Below are 27,053 nucleotides of genomic sequence, written 5' to 3'. Positions count from 1 at the left end.
TTTATTTTACAAACGCACACCCCCGATATAATCTTCCTGCCTGATGCAGATCCAGAAAGGACTGTTCCAGTGTTAAAGGCCTTCATTCTGCAGCTCCTCTTGCTTTCACTAAAAAGTGCTTTTACATTAGGCCACAGCCTTCTATTCTATTACTATAGCTATTTAGCCTTTATCATAAATGAGGATGCAGTTGTTTTTCTGTATGCATGAGTATCTATTTCTGACTGGTTTTATGGTTCTTTTACATGTTGTTACTCTGACGTTGAACATTGAAATGTTGTGGCCTGTAGGACCCACCTCGCCCTCTCTTAAAGCAATACAGAATCTAATGTATGCCAGTGGTTCTCAAAGTGGGGTCCGGGGACCCGCAGGGGTCCTTGAGGCGGTTCCGAAGGGTTGATAGTGAGGAACCAAATGGACCTGTACGGGTCTGTACAGTAATTCTGAGAGTGTTAGAATAAACTCCGATTTAGGGGGTCCATGGCCTAATGGATTAAAACATTTGAGAGCCACTGATGTAAACTATAGCACATTCACTTGTGTCAATAAGTTTACATGGCAAGGCCTTTTATTTATTCAAAATAATGTGGCGGAGTGAATGTGTGAATGCTGTGATTAAGAATGGTTCTGTGGATTTCCCACAACACTTTTGTATTATCTGGAATGAAATAAACAGATGAATGTGAAAGCTTATTTGTGGAAGCTGTGAAAGCTTATTTGAATTTTCAGTGCTCATATTATGTGTGCAAGAAAAGGGTGATTTAAAAAAAAAACAGATGTGTGCATGCAGCAGTGTAAAGTAACTCAATACTTTTATTCAACTATACTGTAGCCTACTCCGTTATATTTCAGAGGCATGATTTGACAGCTTTAGGCCTAGGCCTACAAGTTACTTAGATTATCATTTCAAAATATACATTAATCAATAAAGCCCTATTTCATACTTTGTGCATTTGGTACTTTAAATTAATATTGATGCCAATACTTTTTTACTTTTTACGTAGGCCTAGGTAACATTTGAATACAAGACTATTTAGTACAGACTAGTATTTACTAGTAAAACATGTGATGTGATCATGTGAGTAGGCTACTTATTCGAGTCAATCACTGGTCGTGCGCTGGTGTCGCGCACGCATTCAGCATCCGATCCGAGTGCGCGCTCATGAGCGTACTCAGCGTAGCGTCAGTGCGACAAGAAGACATTTGATTGGTTAGTTCAGATGTCACATGTCACAACATCCTCTCTCTGGGACTTCCTGTGTTTGGCAGCCATGACAACGAGCCAAGTTTAGACCAGACATGGGAGGAACGACTCCTTTACAGGAGTCCAAATCACCACAGAAATGTCTGAAATGTACAGTGTACTTGGATATACAGGCTGTAAGTACATGATACTTGTGCTTCGTTTTGTTTTGATTGTTGATAAATGATCCCGTGATCCTGTAGTGTGCTGTAAATATTGCAACCAAACTACCTTCCTACTTCTCCCAAACCTTATGTTGTTATCATCCGTCATCCTTTTATAATCCCAATCTGTTATCGAGCAGATAATAAGACCCCATTGAGCAAGATAATGCAGTTATCTTGGCTGAAGTTTTGTTGTTTAGATGTGTTTAAACGTCTGTGTATGTATTTGGCAAACCTGTATTAAACGTAGCATAGTTAGCTGCTGCATTGTGTGCTCTTTCTTCCCTATAGTAAAGAAACTAAAATATAATAATAATAGATAATTGTCTTAGTGCGATACAAATGCAATTCCAAGGAGCATAATCACAATCAATAAACATGAAAGACACACAGAATGAGCACCTACTGTATATGGTCACTGTTTGTAGATCACCTGCCCAGGAGTTGTGCTGCATGAGCAGGAAGACATCTACATCAGTGTGTGCATCATGGGCCAGTACAGAAAGACTGCGTGTGTGCCTCCAGTATTCCCTCTGCGCTTTCATCACAAAATGGTCTTCATCAAGGTGAGGAAGACTGTCATTATGATATCTGTCTGTGCACTGCAGCCTCTTGGGTTGACTTCGTTATATAACACTGCTGTCAGGCAGAAACCTCTCCATCTCCATGTTTTAGCTTTTTGTGTTTTTTTTTTTTAATAAACGCCCTACTTGATCATACTACTGCGTCACACAAAAGCATCAAAAGTAGCAGATCCACAAGCTTGAAATGTGGCGGATAGGATAAATGAGCCTTTCTTGATCCCCAACGGGGGAATTCAGGTGTCATAGCAGCAACAGCAGTAAGAGTGCAACACAGGAGATACTGAGTAAGATTCACGAATAAACGATGGCTAAGAATAGATAACATAAAACAGATTCATAAAACAGACAGTGCAGACAGTCAACAGTGAATACGAGAATGAAAGGACGTACCTGTGTCAACTGGCCTTCAACAGTATGTGAATTTATGAACATAAATGTATGTACATAATAATTTCTCACATTGCAATACCTACCATTTACCATGTGTCCTTTAGGGAAATAGTGCTTCACGTTTTCTTTTTCTTTTTCGTTCACTGAACGGCTTCATCCAAGGACACTTTAACCATTAAGACCAGAGGCTGATTCTACAAATGCCTTCTAAATCAGTAGTTCTCACACTTTGAAGATTTTTCCAAAAATGTTCAAAAATAGCAGATGCACAAGCTTGAGCTATTTTTGAATAGTCTACACTAAAATCTAAAATGACGCATGCTTTCCCAGTTTTAACTGCACTTTTAAACAGTTTTTAAAATTGTTCCCCTTTATTTAACCAGGTGAATCCCATTGAGATGGTTATCTCTTTTACAAGGGAGGCCTGGCCAAGAAAGTGAACATGCACCTATTACAACATAATAAAATACAATAAGATGCACAGCAAAAAACATATGTTATACATTGATACATACTGAAGCAAAATGGCTGCAGGCATCAGTTTTTTACTTCTGAAGTAAACTTTTAATATCAATCAAAGGGATTAAGTGCTCCAGTTTAATGTCTTTCTGGAGCTGATTCCAGGACGATGCAGCATAGAAACTGTCTGAAAGCATAAGAACTGTGGACAGACAGGGGATGGTGAAAAGTGACAGATTTCTGGGAGTGGAAAAGTAGCAGGCGTCCCTGTTCCACTGCCCCCGTCCCCATACAGTTTCCAGCAATACAGTGATTCTCAAACATCAGTCAAGGACCCCCAAATTAATATGTATTTGGCCACGGACCCCCATCTGAAAACATTTTGTGCCAGGGACCTTAATACAAGGTTTGTACAGTTAAACCGTTTTCAAAAGAAGATTTTCAGGAAGATTTTTGGAAAATAGAAGATCTACAAGCTTGTAGAAGTAATACTGTACACAAAAGGAAAGGAAATCGCTGACAAAAGACACCAGGAGTGCTCTGTGATGTTCTGCTTTTCTGTTATTCTTCACCAGACCTTTCCAGGCGTAGTTGACCCCGGTGATGTGGCTGAACTCCTGGAAGGTAAGCGGTCTCCTGAGGTTTGATTCCTCATCGCTCATTCCTGAATCATTGTGCTGTTTTAGACTTATAGGCTATTAGTTGTGATACTGATCATTAGCTTACAGGGTGTTTGTGCTTTCTTTTAGCTGACACCACATCTTTTGAGCTGATTCAGCTGGTACCTCCAGGTATGCTTTCGGATGATGCCATATGGGCATGTTCTGTTCTGAGTTTGTCAAAACAGTGCAAAAATAGGATGTCAACTTTATTTGCATGCGTGCTTGCGGTTTCAGTGGGCGAGATCCTGGCCACAGTGGAGGAGTGCACTAGAGACTTCCTGTACCCTGGACCCAGGCTCAACGCCAAAGATGGGGCTCCAGAGAGAGAAATGCTGATGAAGGGGTCGGCTTCCTTCCCTGTAGGTTTCCAATGTTCCCTTCGTTTCCTCCAGTCTTTTCTGTCCATATTATTTGTCCTCCACCCCCCCTCCCCCCATTCCCGGCCTGGTGTTGAAGATGTCACTCATCCTCGCAATGAGAGTCTTGTCTCGAGCCCACCAGACCCTGCGTCATGACAGATTACTGTGATTGAGCCAATGTAAAGGCACACTCGTCACTTAGATAAAGACTAGTATTTCTATCAGAGGAGTGAATTCCACTGACTCCTTCAGTCTTCCTCTCCCCCTCTCGCCGTCATTCACCTCTCTCTATATCTCCTGCCCCTGCCTCCATTTCTCTCTCTCTTTCCCTCCTTCCTGCCTCATCTGTCCATCTGTCCCTGCAGATTTCTTTTCCATCTCATTCTTGTTTTCTGAAGCCGCAACAATAATCTGGTTTAGACATCTATGAACACTTGCTGCGTTTTCCTTTTTACGTGTGGTGTTTGTGTTCAAGGCATGCTTAGCAATTTAGATGCCTCTATTCACACTGGCATATCATTTAAACATCACTCAAGCCTTTCTTGTTTGTGCCAATTTGTTTTTCTTGCGCTGACGTAGATTGCCGATTTACGGTTGTAAAATCTCATCTCCCTGGCCACGTTGTTTATGGATGCTTTGGTCTCCATCCTTGTGTAAATGCGTGTTTGTTCCTAATTCTGTCTTCCACCAGGGAATCTCCCCCAAAGTGGACTTTTTTACCTCTTCTGTCATTGAAGAGAGTGGCGGAAAGGACAGCGGGGCCGTCTCACCTGTAAGTGTGTCTCATGTCACAAACACACACACACACACACACCCACTCACACATAAACACACTCATGTCAAGCATATAACCAAACGCAGGCACTCGCGTTAAACATACAGTACGTTAATTCACTTAATTTTTTAGACATTTTTGCAGTTGTTTTTTATCAATATTAGATATTAGAGATAATATTAGAGATAAGCGACCGTCAGGTCGCATACACAAACTTTAGAAGGCAATCGTAGCCAATCAGGAGGGAATATGGGAAATGGGACAGATCCATGTTGATGACATGACTTTAGAGATACTGTGTAGCGCTTTGTGTGATTTTAGGGCAAAATCTGTAGGAGCAGTGTCCAAAAATGTGTTTTGCGAAAATCGGCCTCATGGTGGCGCTAGAAGAGGGCCATGTGAGAAATCAGGGCTGGAGGGCAGGCACTCGCGTTAAACATACAGTACGTTAATTCACTTAATTATTTTGTCATTTTTGCAGTTGTTTTTTATCCATATTATGAACTGGAGCTAGAGTAGTGGCCTTTAGTGCCAAGTTATAAAATACAGGTTGTTGAGAGTGCCCATCCCTACAACAGCAAGATTAGTTACTAGATCAGCAGTTCTCAAAGTGGGGCCGGGGATCCCCAGGGGTCCCTGAGGATCCCCAGGGGTCCCTGGGGGGGTTCTAGGGTGTCCCCAGCGAAGTTATTGATTTGGGACCAAATGGACCCTTAAAGTTCTATAACACAATTAGTGTACGAACCAGGGAACCAAATGGACCCTTAGAGATCTGTAAACCAGAGAGTGTGCAAATGGAACCAAATGGACATTTGGTTCCATTTGCACACTCTCTTAGTCATTGTGTGTGGGGGTCCTTGAAATAAAAAAGTTTGAGAACCACACAGTTCTAGATCATTCTGATGAGCAGCATCACTCTCAATCATTTGAGTCTGTTTCCACCATATAGACCTACCTTCTATTGTTGCCATGGCTACTGCCATCTATCTATCCCTGTAGTGTTTCAAGGGTATCTCTTCTCTCCTTGTGAATGTAATTACAGAGAGACAGATCTGTGGTTCCGATAGCAGGGCCCTTGCACTGCTCCTGCTACCACACAGCATAAAACCTCTGAGTGTTCCTTCGTTCACCTCTGAGACTGTACTCTCCGAGTTAAAAGCAAGTAGGGCTGCAACTACCAGTTATTTTCTTAGCGATTATTCTATCGATTACTGTTTCGATTAATTGGATAATCGAGAAGCGCTTATTTACTAATGCTTGTAATTCGTTTTATATTATCAACAAATCGATTAACCACTCTAGTGTTATTTTATACTTGTCGCACAACAGTGTCATGCAGGAGGCTAATAGTGAAAATAGCAGATCTGTAAGTAATGCTTAGCAATGCAGCTATTTAAAACGTTTAAAAAATAATCTGATGACGCGCCCCAAAATTGGGATCGATCATTAACACTTTGTCAGCCGTATGGAGATCCATCCATCCATCCATCAATCTTCAACCGCTTATCCGGAATCGGGTCGCGGGGGTAACAGTTCCAACTGAGACCTCCAGATTTCCTTATCCTGAGCAACTTCCTCCACTCCCTCAGGGAGTATACCGAGGCGTTCCCAAGCCAGTTTGGAGATATAATCCCTCCATCTGGTCTTTGGTCTGCCACGGGGTCTCCTCCCAGTGGGACGTGCATCGAGGACCTTCCTAGGAAGGAGCTCGAGGGGCATCCGTACTAGGTGCCCGAACCACCTAAGCTGACTCCTTTCTCTCTGCAAAACCGCTCCTGCTGCTCCGATTCTCTGGCTGATCTCCTTCTCCGTCTTCCCCTTTCTCTCATTCGTGAACAAGACCCCGAGATACTTAAACTCCTTCACCTGGAGTAAAGCCTCATTCCCTACTTGGACTGCACGGAGATGCCCATATTAAAACCGTTTTATACCGGACAGGCATTGACACTAAGGCTTGCCCACCTGCCCCCGGCAGGTAAATAAAACATCAGGGCAGGTGAAGTTGGCTTTCAGGTTGCCCAACAGGGCAAGTGCTCATTTGAGAGGGGACACAAATGTCTATAAACTATCTATCTATCTATCTAGGTCGTCCTCAGACGAGCCCTCCATCGTTGTTTCCAGTCATCTCGGTTCTCCATACATCTGGCCAGCTCATTGGTGTTCTGTGTCCCTACGTCTTCCTTGAGTATGTCCACGTATGTTTTTGTGGGACGTCCTCGCGGCCGGTGCCCGTGTGTTGGCTCCCACAGTACCAATTTGCTGGCTGGAAGCTCCTGGTGTCTTTGGCAGTGTCCTGCTAGTCTCATTCTTCTGGTGGCAATTTTCTCGCTTACCTTTGGTATTCCCTCATACAGGCTCTCGTTTGTAACATGTGCACTCCTGTTGATGTTGAGTACTGCACGCAACATTCTAGTGTAGCACCCGTCTAGAGACTTCTGCAGGGTTGGCTTCAGGGTCCAGCATTCACTGCCATAGAGGAGAACAGACTCCACCGTTGCAAAGAAGAAGCTAAGTTTGATTTGGCGGGGGAGGTTAGAGTTCCATACACTGTTCATGCCGTTCAGGGCCCTCCAAGCGAGTGCCTTCCTTACTTTAAGGTCTTTCTCAGTTGAGTCGACCCATGCGCCCAGGTACTTGAAGTCCTTGACTTCCTTCAACACAGCTCCTTCTGTTGTTGTCAGAGGTGAGTGATCAGGTAGGTTATAGGTGATAACCTCAGTTTTCTTAGCGTTTAGCCTGAGACCAACTTTGGCACACTCTATCTCCACCCTGTTCAGGAGTTCTTGTGCTTGTTCCATGCTGTCGGAGAGCAGGCTGATGTCGTCCGCATAGTCCAGGTCTGTCAGAACTACTGCGGGATGCCGTCTTGACCTCCTTGGTGTTAGCGTGAAGCCAAGCTCTTGTTCCCGTCCCCCTATGGCTTTCCTGAGCGCATAATCTAGAACTATGATGAAGAGGTAGGGGGCTAGGGTGTCTCCTTGCATTACCCCAGCTCGGATGTCAAACACCTCACTGCTGCCATCTGGGGTCACCACTTTGGCCCTTGTTTTTGCGTACATGGTCTCGATAGCCCGGAGAATGTTGGGAGGGACATTGTAGGCCTCAAGGATCTTCACCATCTTGCTTCTGTGGATAGAATCAAAAGCCTTTTTGAAGTCAATGAAGCACAGTACAGCTGCTAGGTTGTTCTTTTTCACCTCCTCTATTAATCTCCTTAATGCCAGGATCTGTGCTACGGTTGTTCTCTCCTCTCGAAAACCATTTTGGTTCTCTCTCAGGTGAGGGTCGATGGCATGCCGTATCCTGTTCAGTATCATTCGGTTGAAGACCTTAGCAGTGATACATGTCAGGCTGATGCCTCTGTAGTTGTCTGGCTTTGAGAGGTCTCCAGCTTTAGGCACCGGGATGATATTAGACAGAGACCATATTTCAGGTTGCTTGTTGTGCTGTAGAGCATTGTTGCAAAAGTCTAGGATGAGGTTGTCTAGGTCGCAGTTCTTCAAGACCTCTGGGGGTATGCCATCCGGCCCAGCACTCTTTCCCTCTCTTAGGGTGGATTTTGCCCTGGCGAGCTCGCTGATTGTGAAGGGTCCATCGTCGATGTTCAGGCCCTGGAGGACTGTCGGTATATTTTCCTCCTCTCCCTCTTCCACTGATGTTCCCAGGAGCCTCTGGAAGTGGTCGAACCATGTTGCCACCCTCTCCTCTGGACTGTGTCCCTCCACCTGGCCCTCCTTGGCCCTCTTCCGCCCTGTCATCTCATTTATTACCTTCCAGGCCTCCCCGTATTGCCTTTCACCTTGCGCTGCCTGCACTCTTCGCACACTTTCCATCACTTCTTCCCCTTTGATGGCGTCGTAGGTGCTGAAGAGAGACTGTTTGGCCTCGTTCAGTGTCTCGCGACCCTCCTCTGTTGGTTCACGCTCTATAAACACAACACAAGATATCTGTCTAAACACTGAACGTGGCCAGTGTGCTGAGTCTTCTGGTCTGTGGAATGTAAAATAAGAGCTCTATTTACCTATAATGTGCTGTTTTTACTGTTGCTACATTTAAAAATAACAAGTGTGAAACCATAGACATATTCAATCATAGCTAAAGTATTTGGTATTTGGATTTGGAGGTATTGAGGTATGACATTTTATCGCACAGCCCCAGAAAGTAAAGAAATAGACCTAAGTGTCAAATTGAGCGGTAATTAAAATCGTACCTATCATTTTATAATGGACGATTTACTTTTCGGGCAAGTGGGCATTACCTTCGGGCAAGTAGAACATGACCTGTACTTGCCCGATGGGCAAGTGCCTCTGAGACCTTAGTGTCAACCCCTGCCGGACATCTGAGCAAGGAGTCTCAGCCAGGCCGTAATTTACCGTACTGGGTCATTAAAAACGAAATAAATGTTTTTTATCCGAAAATCGTCGATCGTCTAACCTTCCCTAGTCACCGCTCGTCCATCGATAGCGCATGGCTCCTCTGACATGAAGCGGAAGTGACGTCAGGTCCTTTCCCTGCTAGAGCTTCCCAGCTCCCATTCATTTATGGTTTAGACGTTAGCGTTAGCATAGCTGGAGTGCTAGGGGCTAAGCTAGCGAAAATGTTCACATTGACTGTAGAGTCATACTTGGATTATTTGCGCCCACATTTACGTGAACGGATCGCGCACGCGAAACGCACGGGGAGAAGATGCCTCGGCCAAAACCTCCACTCTATGCCAATGCAGATTGAGGAATTTCACTGCTGATCGTGGTGAGATTTCAACGGGGAATCGTGAAGGGGGTGGGGGGATGGAGAATACATGATATTGCGCTGATGGATCTTGTAAAATGAATGCTGTTCAGATCATATTATAATAATAGAAATTTCACGGCTAATCTACCAACAAGCCATTCTATTTCGGCTGGCGAAGTGTTAACTCATTGAGTGCCAATCCCGAACTAGTTCGGCTTTATTAGCGTATCGCAGAGTGCCGATCCCGAACTAGTTCGGCTTTAAAAAAAAAAAAAAAGATTTTTTTTTTTTTTTTTTTGAAAAATTTTTTTTTGATTTTTTTTTTTTTTTTTTTTTGGACCCCATCAAATCTAGTGAACATGATTTCAATCGCGATTTTGCATGTTCCACCCCCATACAACCCCATCTAACATACAGGGCAGCCATGTTTGTTTACATAACATGTAAAACATAATGGCGATTATCTCAAGAATGCCTGAACGGATTTCCAATCGGATTTTTTTGTTTGAAAGCTGTGAACAAACTGCACAAATCCACTCCAATGCAATCCAGGATTGCATTGGATTTTTTAGAGCTCATTCTTCTCTGTTTTTTTTCCCATGCATGAGGTGTGCAAGGTTTAATCATGGCTAAGTTGACGAAAATAAGGCTTCTAAAATGCTTGGTAGCCAATAGCTAACTTCAAGCTAACTTCATCCTCTTCCTGTACATGCACAAAGGAAAGTGTTCAGGCAAGTCATGGCTGCAGGGCTTCTGCATATACCAGCATATCTCTATGGGATTTTCTATGGCCACTGGGCGCCCTCTAGTGGTGACTAGGGTGGCACTAAATGAGTTAATAGATTATTTTATGAAATGATCAATTTTTATGTTTTATTTGCACTCATAGTAGCAAAGACTTCATATAGTCAAGGAGAACCAGCCAGACACTTGGTTAGTGAAATTCACATCCTCCTCTCACCTGCATCTCCTCTTGTGTCCTTTTTGTATTGAAAGGGCAACCTGTGCTCAGCTGCATAAAATCACCATTTTACCTTGCAGAGGGGGTGGATTCATTCTCTCTCTTTTTTCCCCCTCTCTCTCTCTCTATCTGGCCCTCTGTCTTTATTTCTCTCCCCCAGTCTCTCCAGAATGTATGGCACTTCCATCTATTCTCTTCAATTCTTCAATATAATCTTCTCAGTGATGCCCTCTGTGTGTGTGTGTGTGTGTGTGTGTGTGTGTGTGTGTGTGTGTGTGTGTGTGTGTGTGTGTGTGTGTGTGTGTGTGTGTGTGTGTGTGTGTGTGTGTGTGTGTGTGTGGGGGGGGGGGGTCAGTAAGAGTACCGGTATACTTGGCAGAGAGTATACCGGTACCGATTGTCTCTGAGAGAATGTAAGGCACCTTCGCTGCAGCCCACCGATTGTTTTTTTTTTTTTTTTTTTGTAGGGTGGGGGCTATTGATAAAAGGAAAGACAATCCTTGTAGCTGCTTGGCAGTCCTGTTAGTAGCTTATGATCTATTGCATATGGGTTGGTGTGTTGTGCCAAAACGCAGAGCCATATATTTTCCAGGTGCACTAACATAAGCAGAGGCTGTTTGGTTAAATGGGATGTCGTCAAAGCAAGGCAAATTGTCAATGTGTTCTGCTGGCCCCTTAGGGAGACATGAGGACCAGGGCCCAGCCATGGCTGCCTGTCACACTGTAGGATTTCTCCATTGTCACGGACCTAATGGCTCTTCAACATGGGCGTGCCAATTCCTCCCAAGTGTCCTGTTTTATTATGGATTACAGAATGAAAGCACCTGCTTACAGAAATCTCTATATCTGTAATGGTGGCTGGGAAATATACATTCAATCTCTCACAAAGTGTCTCTCCTTTCCTTGCACACATGTTCTTACTCTCCCTCCCTATACCGCTTTTCTCTCACTTAAAACTCTAAACTGTCTTTCTGTATCTTACTCTTATCTGTATCCTGTTCTGTAGACACCTGTCGGTTATGCTTTCGCTCATGTCAATCTTGCTGTTTTTCTCCGTACATGTGCCTTTTTTAAAGAACACCCGTTACTGTTGACTCAACATGGTTCTCTCTCTTATATGGTGTTTCTTTACTCCTATCAACATCATTTGCGTGATATCTAAGATGAGACATTTTTATAAGATAATATAAAATTGTATTGATCCTGGAGCTTCATACTGTAGCAGCAACAGCAGTGACAATGAAACACAGGAGAGCTACAGGTAAGAGAGTCAAGAACCAAACCAAGATAAATAAGAATTAAATGATAAAATGACAAAGTAAACTACTGAGCTGCAGGCCCAAGATATCGGCACTGGATCGCTGAATGATGGAACATAATGTACATCTATCAATAAATATAAATGTACTGTGAATATATGAATGAATATAAATTGCTATACATCTATCAACAGTGAATATATGAATGAGTACAGTCTCTCAAAGGTTATTCTTAACAGGCATCTTTCAAAGTTTGGCAATGTACATCCTAGTATGTGGAAGTGTGCCAGAGTCCATGCAGGAGTCAGTAATTCAAAAGAACAGACCGTGTCAGAGTCAAAGCAAGAGTCAGTAATGCCAAAGAACAGAACACACAGTGCAAGCTGGGTAGCCTGATGCCTACTGGCACAAAGGACTGGCCAAGGCACTTTGTGGTGTGCTGAGGAGGGATGAGGCTGTAGCTGAACGTGCTCCTGGTCCTTGCCAGCTCATCATAGAGGGGATGAGAGGGGTTCTCCAGGATAGCGTCCAGATTCTTTCTCATCCTCCTCTCCGCCAGGAAGACTAGTTGTGCTTCGGGGCACAGCTAATGGGGATCCTAAAAAATAAACATTCTCCTCTCCACCACCACCATCATAATTGTCCAGTTCCAACTCAAACTACAGAGCTAGCCTTTACTCTCAAAGTTTAGTTTGTTGGCATCCATTATGCTGATATCACCCCCCCCCCCCCCCCCCATACACACACACACACACACACACACACACACACACACACACACACACACACACACACACACACACACACACACACACACACACACACACCCACCAACATACCATAGCAAAGAAGAAGATGCTGGCTACTGCAATCTGGTAGAACATCTGCAACAGCCTGTTGCACATATTGAAGAAACCCAAGCCTCCTCCGGAAAAACGGCTTGCTCAGTCCCTTCCTGTAGAGGGCCTCAGTCCAGCACAGTTTATTGTTCATATGTACTGCCAGGACCTTAATGGTGTCTGTCCACCATCTCCACATCCTCCCCTTGGATTGTGATAAGAGTTGGGAGCCTCATCCCTCTTCTTGCTCCGCCCTTAGACCACCACCCGCTCCTTGGTCTGCCCAGCCTCTACAGGTGTATGTAATGTATGCTAGGTTTGTCTCGGATTTTGGACATTCTACCATCGTTCAAATCAGTACTGACCATAACGATTGCGCTGGCATACTTTGTCTGTAACAGAGAATTCTCATGGTATTGTATGGTCTCTGAGGCTAGCTTGGTTTTCTTGTTTGATAAGCAACTTGTAGCTCACACTTTATTGTCTCAAGGACAGACCCTCATATTTCACAACACCATCAGCCTAGCATAGCAACTAATCACTCAGCTTTGGACAGGAAAGAGGGACAGACCTTCTCTGGCTCTCCACCAGCAAACGAACAGCAGATAGATACTGTAACAGAGCGGGCAGAGAAGCCTAATCTATGCTTTGTCGTTAGCTTGTAAATCTGTTATTTTCAGTGAGCAGCACCATCATGCAATGAAGCATAAATTAGGCTTGAGGCTGGTCGAGTGTGAGCAGAGAAGAAGGGAGGAGGAAAAAAGGGGGGGAAACCTGACTTTGTTTAATTCCATTAAATCAATACACTCTGAAATGGCAACCTCAATCAGGATTTATTTATCATTCCCTTCCTTTTAAAAAATGAGTTTTAATGTTCCATGATGTCCCTGATTAGCATTTAGATAATCTTTGTTTTACAGCCCAGGTAATGCCTCTTATCTCATTAGACTGGTGGAGATGGCCATCAAACACAATTAACATTTTTTCTTAACTTATTTATCGTGGCCCAGCACCGCCCGGAGGAAGCGGGATATTGCATCCGACAATGATGTTAGTGGCCATTAGAGTTATTGAAGTTATTCTGCAGAGGTGGTCTTATCCATTCCGTGTGGACCCAGAGAGACCTATTGTTGTTGTTAACACTTATGCTGCATGAATTAGCTAATGGTTTAATGGTGTCGTCGAAAGAAAACAAGTCTGTTGCAGAGGCTGAGAGCAATAATTAGCTTAATGGCTAAGATGGCTGACACATCTGCAGTCTACAGGAGACTGTAGAAGACATTGTTGAGACTGAAAGCTGCACATTGTTAGCCTGGAAACCAGATGAATCTGCCAGCTCAAATTGTATTTACTCACATTTGCGTATTGGTCTGGCAATGCCAGACCAGGTTAGTATAATTGTCTCTGTGTAAGCCTCCAAATAACATGAATCAAAGCATCTGTTGTCAGATCATGCTGACAAACTGGAAGAAAAGAAAATGACATTATTTTGTTGTCTCGTGCCAGCATGGTTGACTCTCTCTTTTCCATTTGTTCTTTTTACTTTTCTCTTCAGCCTGAGCGTCTCTCTCCAGTGAGGACATCTCCATCCCTGCCCAGGCGGAGCTCAGAAGAATGTCTGCCATCACCCAATCTACCCTATCCACCTCCATTCAGCCAACAGTGTGGCAGAGAGCATGATGGGAACTGTAGTCCCCAGGAAAGCAGGAAAGAAACTCATAATACGGAGGCTAAAAAGACGTGGTCGGGGTAGGGCTGGGCACTTTATCAATAGTATATAGATATTGTGATACGAGACGAGATATCGTCTGGGATTTTGTATATCATAATATTGTGATATGTGATATTACAGTTGTATATTATGCTTATATTATAAATCATAAAAAAAAGCTAAAGTAGCCAACCTACAAGCTACACAAACCCTAGCCGATCTACAAGCTTGTATGTATGTATTATTGTCACAGTATCGCTAACAAGGTATTTGGTTGTGCTATTTGATTTGTTTCCATATTGGCCAGCCCTAGGTCGGGGTCTTCAACGGACTCTGGCTACCAGCAGCCAACAGTAGCCTCCAGGACACGAGCCCTGTCACCCTACACCCACCGCAGAATGTGTGAACTGTCAGAAGATGCCAGGCAGAGACTCAGACACCTCCAGCTGGGGCCTCATCGCTTCAAGAAGGAGACGGAGAGCCAGACACCATTCCTGGTTGGTAAACATTTAGCTCTGATGAAAGATTTTCCGAGCTGTGCAGTGATAACACTCTAAAACCCATGAGTTCTTTAAATTCCAAAGAGAGCCTCTATATGCCAAAGGGTTTGTCAATGGAAAATAACCTGAGGGCATTCCCCTGTATTTTCAAATGGTATAGTCTGTAGCCTCCAGGTTCTTCGAAGCTGTTGCACTTCTGGGAATGATAGAGAATTTAAAATGTTGATCTTTTTACCAATGTACACACACACACACACACACACACACACACACACACACACACACACACACACACACACACACACACACACACACATTAGAACTTTGTCTTGGCCCTGTTCTTGGGCAAACTCAACATATAGATTGTTGCAGATGATATTTAGTGTAGATGAAAAAAGAGGGGGCCTATTATAGAACCCTGGGGGTCTTCTGTCAACTATAGGGTTTAGTGCATGTTATCTGTGACTGCACAGATGAAATAGGGAATAGGTGTTCTTGTTTTGTTTGTGGCAAGCAGAAAATGTGTTGCATTTGAATGTGAATCCAACAGCAGGAGGAGCAGAGAAATTGTACTGTCTCTGGGTTACAGACCTGTGAGGGTCCAATTGAAACACCCCCAAGGGAACCCTCAGGGTCCCTGGACCCCACTTTGAGAACCACTGATCTATAGTATGACTATGTCATAGCCATGACATAATTGCTCCATTGCTATATTTTATCTTCTAATTAATTATTCATAAAAATCTAGGCTAATCAAATCTGGAAGTATGACTATCAAGTAAATTCACCATGATGCTATTATTAAATTAATGGTTTGAGTAATGTTGTGAGTAGTTTGCTTTGTGATATACATGAATTCTACTTTCTAGAATACAGCTGATGCTTTGCTAAAGCATCTCTCTCTCTCTCTCTCTCTCTCTCTCTCTCTCTCTCTCTCTCTCTCTCTCTCTGGTTGTCCTCAGGGGATCCCCCCCTAGCCACAATTAACCTTGGTAATTAAGAGTCAAGCTTCAATTAACAAATAGTTACTTAATGGAGTAATTAAGTTTCTTGGCCCGGCGTTGAATGCATTATCAAGGTGTGTTCAAGAGCCCTGCCCCTTGTTTTTGTGTGCCCACGGGGGAGGCAATGGTACATTGACTACATTTGGAACCCAGTCTCAACATAATATTGGAAGAGTAGTTACCTTTTTTGTAAACATTGTTTTTCTTTTTATCGTTGCGCTCAGCTGTTTGAACTTGTGAGATGTGTCTTTGATTGATTCCCAAAAACGAATAAATATTTCCAGGGACGGTTGGCTACCGCACCACGAATCCTGGGACTGTCCAACTACTTCTGTCAAGGGACTGTATGAGCTAAATAAGCGAAATAAGATGAATCTCTTGTATTAATATTTTTGATTACTCAAATTATTGGGTGTTTTGGTGGTGACTTTGAGTGATTGATTGATTACCTGCCTCGCCAGGTCTCTCTTTGCAGCAGTGTCTCTGTGACAGGGACTCCTTCCTCACAGCGTCTATCCACTCCTCCTAAAACCAGTAGCCTGCGTCACAGTCATTCCACTGGCTTCACAGCTGAATGCACAGGTAAGGCTTATCTGACACACACTGCACGCACGCACGCACGCACGCACGCACGCACGCACGCACACACACACACACACACACACACACACACACACACACACACACACACACACACACACAGCTCTCACAAGCATACACACACGGTCAGCCCATACACACTCTAACAAAATGCAGTTTCTTCCACAGCCCAGTTTGTACAAGAAAATGAATATTTTATAAGCAAAAAGAATTTCGCAGTTCTCCAGCGCCTCTATCTCTCTCTTGTTTGTCCTCTTGTCTCCCGCAGATCCCTCTCTCCTGGGGACTTACAGACCAAGAAGAGCCAAAGTGAGTTACAGTATATCAAGAGCAATTCTTGTCATTTTGTTGTCTAAAAAAATTATTCAAACACTGTCTATAGCCTACTGTACATTTCATGTACGTTTACAACTAGTCTTTATGTTTTAATGCATGGTGTTTACACACAATATTGTCAAGGAGAAAAGGGTCACATGATGCTAAAAATAACTCTTAAATGTTTGTTTTCAATATAGGTGGACAGGCTGTTGCTAGATAGTTATTTGCAGGAACATCGGCTAATTATTGGAAAGACAGTTTATTATACTATTGTTAAAGACAAACTACCTGACACTGTGTAATGTGTATTGATACTTGAAAACAACCATCTGGTACTATGTGGTAAAAAGAAGGGGACAAAAAGGAAAAAGATAATGGTTCCCCAGTTAAATGACTGATATTTAGGAATCAAATGGACCCTTGCGGATCTGTAACTCTGAATGTGTGTAAATGGACCCTCTGAGACCCCTCTCAGACACCTCTGAGAGTACAAATGGATCAAATGCACCTGTAAGTTTCTATTTGTACACTCTCAGAATTATGGAGGTCTGTGGCCAAATGCATACAAAACGGGGGGTCCTTGAAAAAAAGAAAAAAAAAACATTTAAGAACCACTGTATTATATAGTACAGCTTTCACTTCTAATTGTTGTTTAAACCTGTTTTCCCAGTCAGAGCGAGGCTCCACGAGGACCCAGTCGTCTCTGGGGATGTCGTCCAAGCACAAAGCTCTTGTTAGAACCCCAGTGAGAGACACTCCTTTGGCCCGGTCCACGCCTGGGACGTGCAGCTCCAGAGGCCCTCTGGTCCTCAGCAGCCCCTCTCTAAGGGAACGGTAAGGATCCAGGGATGCTGTCCGAGGGTCCAGAACAGCGGTTCCCATTCCCAACATTTACTTGATCAGGGCCTGCTTTAAAACCTGGAAAGGGTTTGCGGGCCACCCAGCTGACCATTTAACACAGCTGCCATTGCATTTTCAGAGCCTGTTTATTTTTAATGTTATTTTACCAGTAAGACTCCCTAAATCGGGAGATAATCGACCACCAGGTCGCATACACAAACTTTAGAAGGCAATAGTAGCCAATCAGGAGGGAATATGGGAAACTGGGACAGATCCATGTTGATGACATGACTTTAGAGAAACTGTGTACCGCTTTGCGTGATTTTAGGGCAAAATCTGTAGGAGCAGTGTCCAAAAATGTCTTTTGCAAGAATCGGCCTGATGGTGGCGCTAGGAGAGAGGGCCATGAGAAATGAGGGGTTGTGGTTTGGCAGCCAAGGAGTGTGTGTGCAAAGTTTGGCATAGATAGAGGCAACAGTGGCGGAGATATGAGTAGGGCAAATCTATTTTGTTCAAATCTATTATTTTTATAATCGATTAGTTTAACTGTTGCACCCCATCTTGAGGACATAGAAAGGTGTATACTTTAAGTAGTGTAAAGTTGGACTACTTCTTGTTTTCTCTTTAGATTATTTATTTATTTTTCTTACCAGGAACAAAAGTTCCTGTCTTTTCTGATATGTGCTAGGTCTTCACTCCATGCAGGTTAGATAAAAGGGAGCAACAGTAATGGCAATGCCTGTCAATGAATGTGTTTAATCTCCCTGTGATCTCCTGAAAGCATCAATGGATGTGAAGATCTGAAGAAGAGCATCACAGTTTGTTCTAGCTGTGAAATCCTCAGGTTTCATCTAAACTCAGGCCTAAGCCAAAAAACAAACCTTTTTTTCGTCTTCTTCGTGGAATTCACCTGGAATATGTCCTCATCTGCCTGGGTAAACCGTTTGTTTGCTCAAAAGATCTCCAAAGGATTGGTGTGGTTGAAAAAACATTGCCTCCCAATGATTTTCCAATTATATATTGACAAATATGGCCCTGGCATCATGAGGTGCTAGCCATGGACTGTCGAGTGAGCGAGTGGGTGTGCATGTGCGTACACATACGCATACGGCATACGCCTCTAATCTTTAATGTTGATCACACTCGACAGGCAGGATGAATTCCCAGCCACCTCTCAAATTATGGGAGCTGATGTCTTGTCATGTTTGTTCATTACTTAGAAAGGAGGGAAAGAGAAGGGAAAACAAAGAGGAAAATGGTATTGATTTGTGCTGCAGTCTGAGCCCTGATGCATTTGACCCGACGCACGCTTTAATACATTCTGAGAGACCTTGTCATCGATCGCGGCAGCTGCAAGTTGAACACACCGATGGGACCGATGTTCTGTTTTGTTTGTTTGTTTGCTCTACCCAGCCTCCGCCGTTCCCCCTTTTCTCAGTCCATAAGTAAACATTAAAATCAATAGACAATTTTAAAGTGGAAAGTAAATTGTAGGAAATTAATGATACTTCTTTCTCAATTGGAAACGCGACAGGAGTTGCGAGGTGGGAGATTAAAGCGACCCTCGTAGATTCCCTCAGACAGGGAGAGGGACACGTCTCACCGTGACTCTAGGATAGAAAAAGAAAATGACAGCTGCCAACCGCAACTTTTGCCCCATATGCCCCGGAAGTCTCAGTCTATTCATGTAGCCAGATGATTTGTCTTTGATGACTATGTGAATTTATCTGATTATGGATGAAAAGCTTCCCTATCCCCAGACTGCATCCAAGCTGTCGCATCAGTCAATCAGTCAGCATCCATCCACTCTGCTCAAAATGGACGTGGACGAGAGGCAATACCGGAATTTATTACTGTTTACTTCTGTCTGTCTTTCATTGCCATCTTATATTTCACGAGTGGCCGAGGTCATCTTGCGGACAGAATACATTTATATTGTGCTGATGAAGGACATTTCTGCCTCTAGTTCAAACACACTGTGGGTTTTATCAATTGTGAAATAATGCTTTTGTTTCCACAATCCATTTCGCATACAAGAAGGGCAAAATTTAAAACAAGTTTTAGTTGAAGTAAGCGTTTGTTTCCAAACTGCCTTCCTGTTTTGTTTGGGTTTTTTAATGCAGTGCATAGAAATGTGTCAAGTTGTACTTTAAGTTTGGTCATGGCACTCCCAGCTTCCCTTAGGTCACAGCACAGACTAGTGGACATGCTGTGTAAATAAAAGCTCTTACATCTTCACCATGGGAAGGATATCAATGCATGAGTAGTTGCAAACGGGAGAATTCATGTAAGATTGTTCACTGGTAATTACTTTCTCCACCTTATCTTAAGCCTGCATCATTTAAGTGGCTTATAAAACAGGAGCATAGAATGGGTCATTTGAGTTTCTTACAAGTTTTATAATGTGTTCTCTCTGTTGTGTTGCCCTCAGGTTCCAGACCAGTCGGTCCAGTCCCTCCCAACAGATCCACAGCCGGGTCCAGAGGATCCTGCAAACCCACAGATCACCCCACAAACACCAAGTAAGAAACACCTGTCCTACATATTAGGGATGGAGCTTGTTAATCTTTATTGATAATGAGCACCTTATCGATCCAGCTTATTGAGCCAGGCTTTTATCGAGCCCACTATTGAGCGTTTTCTATTTTGTGGAAAGATTTCTTTTTAACAGAACTGGTATCTTTTTTTATTGGCAAGTTGTTGTGACTGTGAGTTTGTGGCTGACCACCATCTAGGAAGATGACAATTGACAAAAGTAAAAAATATTATCATTAAATATCATTAAAACAACCTTTCATTAATGTGCAATATGTGTTAAATGGCTTTATATTATGAATAGTACTGTAATACTTTCTTGATCACCTCTTGTCTTGATCGTTTAAACATGACTTCATGGGCCGCTATGCTCAATAACAGGCTCGATAAGCCCAATGGATACCAGGTACTCAATACATTTGTTGTCGAGTTTGTCACAGCCTCGGGTTTAGATCCCTAGTCCTACAGTTCCACACAGATACTGACCAATGACATGCGCATCACAAAGGCATTTTGCAGCCAAAACCAGTCACAGTGCTACTTAATGTGCATAGTTCATTTTATAGGGATGGACAGGAACAGATTAAACACTTAAGTGGCATGTTCTGCATTGCAAATCTTAGTACGAATGAGACGCACGCACGCACGCACGCACACACACACACACACACACACACCATCTTAACCTCAAGGTTTTCTCATTCAGTGACTCAAACCATCTCTTCACCATGTTTATTCCTGTCATGCACTTTACATTCAAAACCTTCCTAAGTACCTGCTGGGACTCTGTTTGTCTTCAGTACAGGGAATTGGCAGAGGTTTGTGTTCAAAAGCACAGTAGCGCCAAACCACCACCCACCCGTCGGCCAGGCCACTTGAAACATCCTGAATGGCGAAACGTTGTCCAATTACTCTAAAGCTGTGTGAAATCGGCTGTGGAATAAAGAGGCAGTATAGAGTGTGTGTGTGTTGTGTGTGTGTGTGTGTGTGCGCGTGTGCGTGCGCGTGCGCGCGTGTATGCAAACGCATGCATGCGTGTGGGAAGGAGATGTAAGCTGCAGCTGTCGAGGACTCATCTCTCCAACACAAAGACAGACAACAAGGTAGCCAAGTGCCACCGTTGGGAGCCACCGGCTACAAGAGGCTGAGGCAAAGATTCAAGAGAAAGAAAGAGAGATTAAGAAAATCTTTAATCCTGAATGAAAGAGCAGGAGAGACTGAGGGGAGTTAAGTCTGAAAGGAAATTAAGTCAATTATTGACTCCCATAGGGTTGGACTGAAATAGCTTTAATACAGACAATCCAAACTATTTTGTGTGTATGTGTCAGTGCACATGAAGGACAAACGTCTTTAGGACAGAAGTGATTTATTTCATTCTACTGCAGAGCATGCACTCTGCAATAGAATGAAAACAGCTCGTGGCCAGCAAGTTAAATGTGTTAAGTCTTTTTTATTATGGCTTCTTTGTACAGACAATGATGCGTAGACAGCTCAAGGTTGAGCTGTCTTAGCATCACAGAAAATATAATAGTATGAGTCTCGGTGTGAATCTTTCCATATGGGGAGAAAAATGATCTGAAAAGCTCTGGATTACCTTCAACCACTTAAACTCCATTATACTTAATTGGCCAGGGTCTGTACTTGGCCTTTTCCCCCCAAGTAACTTTCCAAAACTTCATAGCTGATTTACAAGCTCACAACGGGTTGCAACACGACATGTTGTGAGCTTGTAGATCTGCTAGTTGAATGTTCACCTATTAAGACATGTCCAGGATAGGATTTAAGTGGTTAACTTGAATCCTCAAATTGATACTGGTTTATAAGCAAATGTACTATCAAATGATAATGTTATTATCTTCTGTGTGGCTCCGCATATGAGTCGTGAGACTGCTTGCTGTGGTCATTGTATCATAGTCTGAGCAAGAGGCTGTCTCACATCTTCCAAGAGGGAAGACAACAGGTCAGCATGTCACATGAATGTCCAACATACTGTAGTGTGCTAAATAAATGGTTAAACAGACCAACACTGCCATCTGGAGTGAACTTTTGTCATGGAATGTTGATAAACAAATGCTATGTTGTTACAGGGTGAATCTGGAACAGTGACATTATGATATCCAATGAGGCGCTGTACAGACATTTGCGTGAAACATCTTCTCCGTATCGTCTGAGAATGGCCACTGGGGGCGCCGTACTAATGCATTGTCAATGGAAGGTTGTTTGGTGTTTTGTCGTTGCCAAAAGACAGGCTGCGGTTGAGCTTGAGACACGGCAACGACAAAAAACCAAACAACCTTCCATTGACAATGCATTAGTACGGCGCCCCCAGTGGCCATTCTCAGACGATACGGAGAAGATGTTTCACGCATATGTGTGAGTCCAGCCTGATACTCCTGGCATGCAGTGTTCAATCATTCAGGTCCAACAACATTCTCCTCCTCCAGTCTTCCTCTCTCATAGAACAGAATGACGTGTTCCTCATCATTGTTTGGAACACCTCCTTTCCTTTGCAGTGCTGAAACATTTTCCATGGGTTGCTTCTCTCTCCCACTGTGAGGAAGCATCGATCTCTTATTGTTATTATTCTCCCATTATCTTCTATAATAATAGCATGACAATAAGCTAGAGTAAATTCAATCTTGTTTCAATTATAAGCTTAACTATTATATTTGATGCAACTTCTAAGTTTTGGTTTTGCTTTCAACAAATTCTCAGAGTACAGATATTTCAGAATGTGGTTTGGATAAGGACTTTTAAAATATATTCTTTCTCAACATTTATTTTTTAACATGAGCAAAACTTTTACAGTTTTATTTAACACCAGTTAACTGATTTCTGAATGCTATGTGTGAACCAAGCATGGAAGTACATGCTTGGTTGGCGACTTGGAAGCAACTTGTACTTATTCCAAGGATGACGTAGAAGAAATGCCCTCACCTTGAAGGAGAGACTCCATTATTTCTTCTCTCCTCGCTTCCACTTGATCAACCTTGATAAGTTATCTCTATCATCTCTGTAATGGTAGTTGTTTGTGGACGACATCTCTTTTATCTTGAGGAGTAACGTGATGACTTGCCCCTCTGTCTGTGTGATAGTGATCGCTATGGTTGGGGGTTGGGGGGGGGGGGACACCATTGCCTGTACTGTCTGCGGTAACCAGTCACGTCGCCAAAAATCCAACTCGCCAAATTGTCCAGGCTCATTGGGCAGGCTTGTCAATGCTCCTGGATTTGCCAGGATGATTGGCAATTACATCTACTATGTTAAATATTTTATGGGGGAGGACCCCCAGATGATAACTCATTATTAAGGATGTCTCACTTTGCTTCAGTCTTCAATTTTGTACACCTACATTTGGCATTTTAAGGCTGAAATTGTACCCATGCTAGTAAAGCAAGCCTGATAAAAGTATCAAACATGCACAAAATTCAACAGAACACAGGGAAATATATATCTGTTAAGAAGTTTTTTTGGGCGGGCCACCAGACCCCTGTTGGGGAGTTCCACGCACCCCCTAAAAATAAATCTCCTGGATTCTCCTGGACTGACAATCCAATGTTGACAGGCCTGCTCATTGGCGAGGTGTCCTAGCAAGTTGATTTGGCGAGTTGGATTTTTGGCGAAGTGACCTGTATTCCTGTCTGCAGCGGCTGTCTGACCCGAGCACCTTCTCTTTATGTCCAGCACAGTAAAGCCACCTTCACATTTCTACAGAAACCTTTGTTTTCTCCAGTTTTGGAAAGAATAAAGTGTCATGTCCCAACAGCAGCAGCATGGTGTCTGTGTAATCCAGCCAAAGAAAATCTTGTGACTCATACTCCTCAATATCGTCCAGACAATATGTCTGGATCACTAGCAAAAATGTCTGAGGCCCTGCGGGCACACATTTTTTAAGATATTTCTTGTGCTTTTCTACCTTTATTTATAGTGGAAAGTAGAGATGACAGGAAACAGGTGCCCGGACCACTATGCCACGATCCATGTCCATTCTTGGGTATTGTCTCCACAACTTCAGTATTTAGTCAAAATCATCAACCACACCAGACACCAGGTCAAATTCTTGAAGAATTCTTGAAGAATAACGTGTTGCAGTGTACCTATCGGTGGTCTGTCATTTGTTGCCTGTGATTCTCTGACTGCTATGTTAATATCTGTTAGTACTCTGACTGTATGATGTGTTTGTGTGTTTTTCACATAAGGGTCAGGAGAAAAGTACAGCGGATCGCTGTGACATATCTAGTGACAGCCTGGAGCTCTGCACCAGGTAAAATACTGTCCTATTCAACATATTGACCACCCGTAGAGGATTTCTCTACTGACTTCTCAATTATTACCTTTCATTTCTCCTCACATTCAATCGTGTCTGCACTAATATACAGTATTCAGGATGGTTAGGCCTGAAAGTGAAACGTTCCGCAGCCGGTGTGTGTTCCCCATTACCTACGTAACATACAAAAATTTAATTAATTTAATTCTGGAGTAAGACATATTTTCATTCTAGATGGTAGCATTAGTAGTAGGCTATTGTCAGTATCAGCCAGAGCGTGGGAGTCTATCCCTGTTTCGCAATGCACTAGACTAGACCTCTAGGAGATGGAATGCTGAGGTTGAGCACAATACCTAACATCAGTTCCCAGTTCTTACCGCATAACTTGCCACACCCAAGCTGTGAGCCAGGATCGAACCCATGACATTGTGGTCCAAAGGCTCTACCGACTGAGCTACCCGGACACTACCATCTTGACAAGATGGTAGAAATTTCCAATAGTTCTTGATATTTCTTTCCCACACTGATGTTACTATGTTTTATAATTAAAAAGAAGCACATGTGTGTTGTCCAAAACCAGGCAGGAATAATTGAAAATAAACAAAGAATATCTGCATACTGCAGCTGACATTTATTTTGGCATCCACCAAAGGAGTGACATTTCAAGAAAACTCTGGCTCGAAATCAATGTTTCGGTGGATGCTGAAATAGAAATCGCTTGAGGGAGCAGACCTGTTTGCTCTTTGATCTTTCTTTGTGTTTGGTTCAGCATCTATCTTCCAAAGGTTTGTGGATGTGCGTAACTGTTAAATATATATGAAAATAAGCAAGCCTTGACATTGACTGTGGTATACTATGTTGTCTGTTTAACCACACGAACTCTACTTTCCCTATTCTGGTCTGGGCATGTTTTAATTCTATAGGCTAGCACCTGACCTAACCCTCAAACATTCTTCACCATTATGGTTAAAGTTTTGTTTTGTTTTTGTCTTGGCACTAGAGGTGGTGTGAGGGAGACATCTCTCCAAGTGGACAACGGGTCCTACTGGAGCACCCGGGCATCCCATCACAGTGGCAAGCCCCATAGAGCGGTGTTTGAGGACAGTCTGGGAGAAATCTACAAGGACATGTACAGGAAGGCCTCTAGCTCCAACTAAAATCTATTACAAAGGGTCAAAGACAGTAGTCAAATAACAATTGTTCAGGCATTGTTTCACGTGGCTGTTCACTTTGCAGAAGGAAACTGGGTGGACCAGTGACTGTTCATTATCTATTGTAGCTTTGTAAAGCATATATGTAGGTGTATATTGCGCCATTTAACAGCCCTGTCAGCAGATATGATTCATGCCTGGTTGTGCCACCATGTAAAAATAACATTATTTTTATTAGCATTCCGTCCAGTTAAATATTTTAACATATCGTCTCGGTCGGGCAGAAACCTTGTACACTAACAGTATATACAAAACTGTTACCTGTGTTCCAATGGATGCAATGAATTTAGTCACAATCTCTTGTTAATACTTTTAATGGTGCCATCTGGTGAATGTTAACCTTGTAAAAATACTATGCCTAAATCTAACCTCAGTAAAACTATGCCTAAACCTAACCCAACCTCAGTAAAACTATGCCCAAATCTAACCCTAAAACCTAACCCCAACCAAAGTAGGACTAATGAGATGTAGGACTTATGGGCAGTCCCCCTTTTTTCAATTGGTTAAGTATTTATAAAACAGACAAACTTTGTGTCCCAATTTTGGGCATGACATTGTAGTTGCAAGAATAGTTGATCATATTGCACATCACATTTTGCGTTGTGAAGTTGTAGATCGGCTTTTGCTTGACACTGTCAAATATGGACATGGGTTTCTTTCCGACAGCTACGTGTCTATTTGCCAATTAACAGCCCTTGGGGCAGGTTTGATGAATGTCATGCATCTACATATAAAAAGAAATGTATTCTTATTAGCATTCCGTCCAGTTAAATATTCATATATTATATAAATATATATTAAATGTGCACTAAATATTTTACTATAGTTGTTACAGATGTGTTATTTTGTATTAACGTAATGACTGTTCTGAATAGTAATTTATAAACTAATGGAACAAACAGTCCAGTTTATCAGTGCATGTAATGACTTGATTTACTGACTACACAGACAGGACAAATATTTGCTCTTTGCAGAATGAGAGCCATGATCCTACATGTACTGAATGGCTTTACCTGCATCATAACCCGTTTGTGTACTGATAACAATGCAGAAGTTACTGTATGTACGACAACATTTTTCCTTTTTTTTTGTTTCCCCCCCAAAATATATAATAAATGATTAAAGTAATTGAAAAAAACATTGCCCATCAGGACAATATCACCATAACCCAAGGACGGGATCTATCATTTAAAAAATGTTCACACCTTCATTCTATTCAAATCAACTACGATCCTCAACTCTCTCCCCCACACTGTGCTTAATCAATACCATTAACACAGAACACCGCAACAAACTTCGTATGGACTTTTGCTCTAACATACTACTACCCTTTACTAGGCATTTTGGAGATGAGCAGTCCTGAAAATGTATTACGTTTTGTCCCACATGAAGTCAACAGATCATGGTTAAAGAGAGAGAGAACGTCCAGTTTTGTTCTCTTGTATTTTCACTTCCTTGTCTGTGATAAATAGATCCGTTTTGTTTTTGTACTTTTTTCCAGTTCTTTTTATCTGCAAAAAGGTATTGTTAACTGATATATCTGCCTCTGGTGGTACTTTGGGGAAGGCCAGTGGTGTCATTCACCCTAAATCCTTTGCAGCAAAATGGGATTTAGCTGAAATTTTGAGGCAAAAGAATTGA

General features: G+C 42.7%; 1 protein-coding gene across 1 annotated transcript; it reads left to right on the top strand.

The window, feature by feature from the left end:
* Nucleotides 1–1,278: 1,278 nt before the first annotated feature.
* spata6 (spermatogenesis associated 6) lies at nucleotides 1,279–25,417 on the top strand. Its single transcript, XM_080727769.1, has 14 exons — nucleotides 1,279–1,380; nucleotides 1,836–1,973; nucleotides 3,416–3,464; nucleotides 3,590–3,631; nucleotides 3,737–3,861; nucleotides 4,553–4,633; nucleotides 13,982–14,175; nucleotides 14,445–14,634; nucleotides 16,103–16,223; nucleotides 16,510–16,550; nucleotides 17,230–17,393; nucleotides 19,831–19,921; nucleotides 24,134–24,198; nucleotides 25,202–25,417. The coding sequence occupies exons 1-14, from the start codon at nucleotides 1,300–1,302 to the stop codon at nucleotides 25,356–25,358; spliced, it is 1,539 nt and encodes a 512-aa protein (XP_080583895.1). The 5' UTR covers nucleotides 1,279–1,299; the 3' UTR covers nucleotides 25,359–25,417.
* Nucleotides 25,418–27,053: the final 1,636 nt, after the last annotated feature.

The sequence above is a fragment of the Nannobrachium achirus genome (assembly GCF_963921795.1).
Source record: "Nannobrachium achirus genome assembly, chromosome: 1".
In the NCBI taxonomy this organism is placed as follows: Eukaryota; Metazoa; Chordata; class Actinopteri; order Myctophiformes; family Myctophidae; genus Nannobrachium; species Nannobrachium achirus.
Note: the sequence above shows the minus strand (reverse complement) of the source record. Positions and strands in the feature narration are given on the sequence as shown.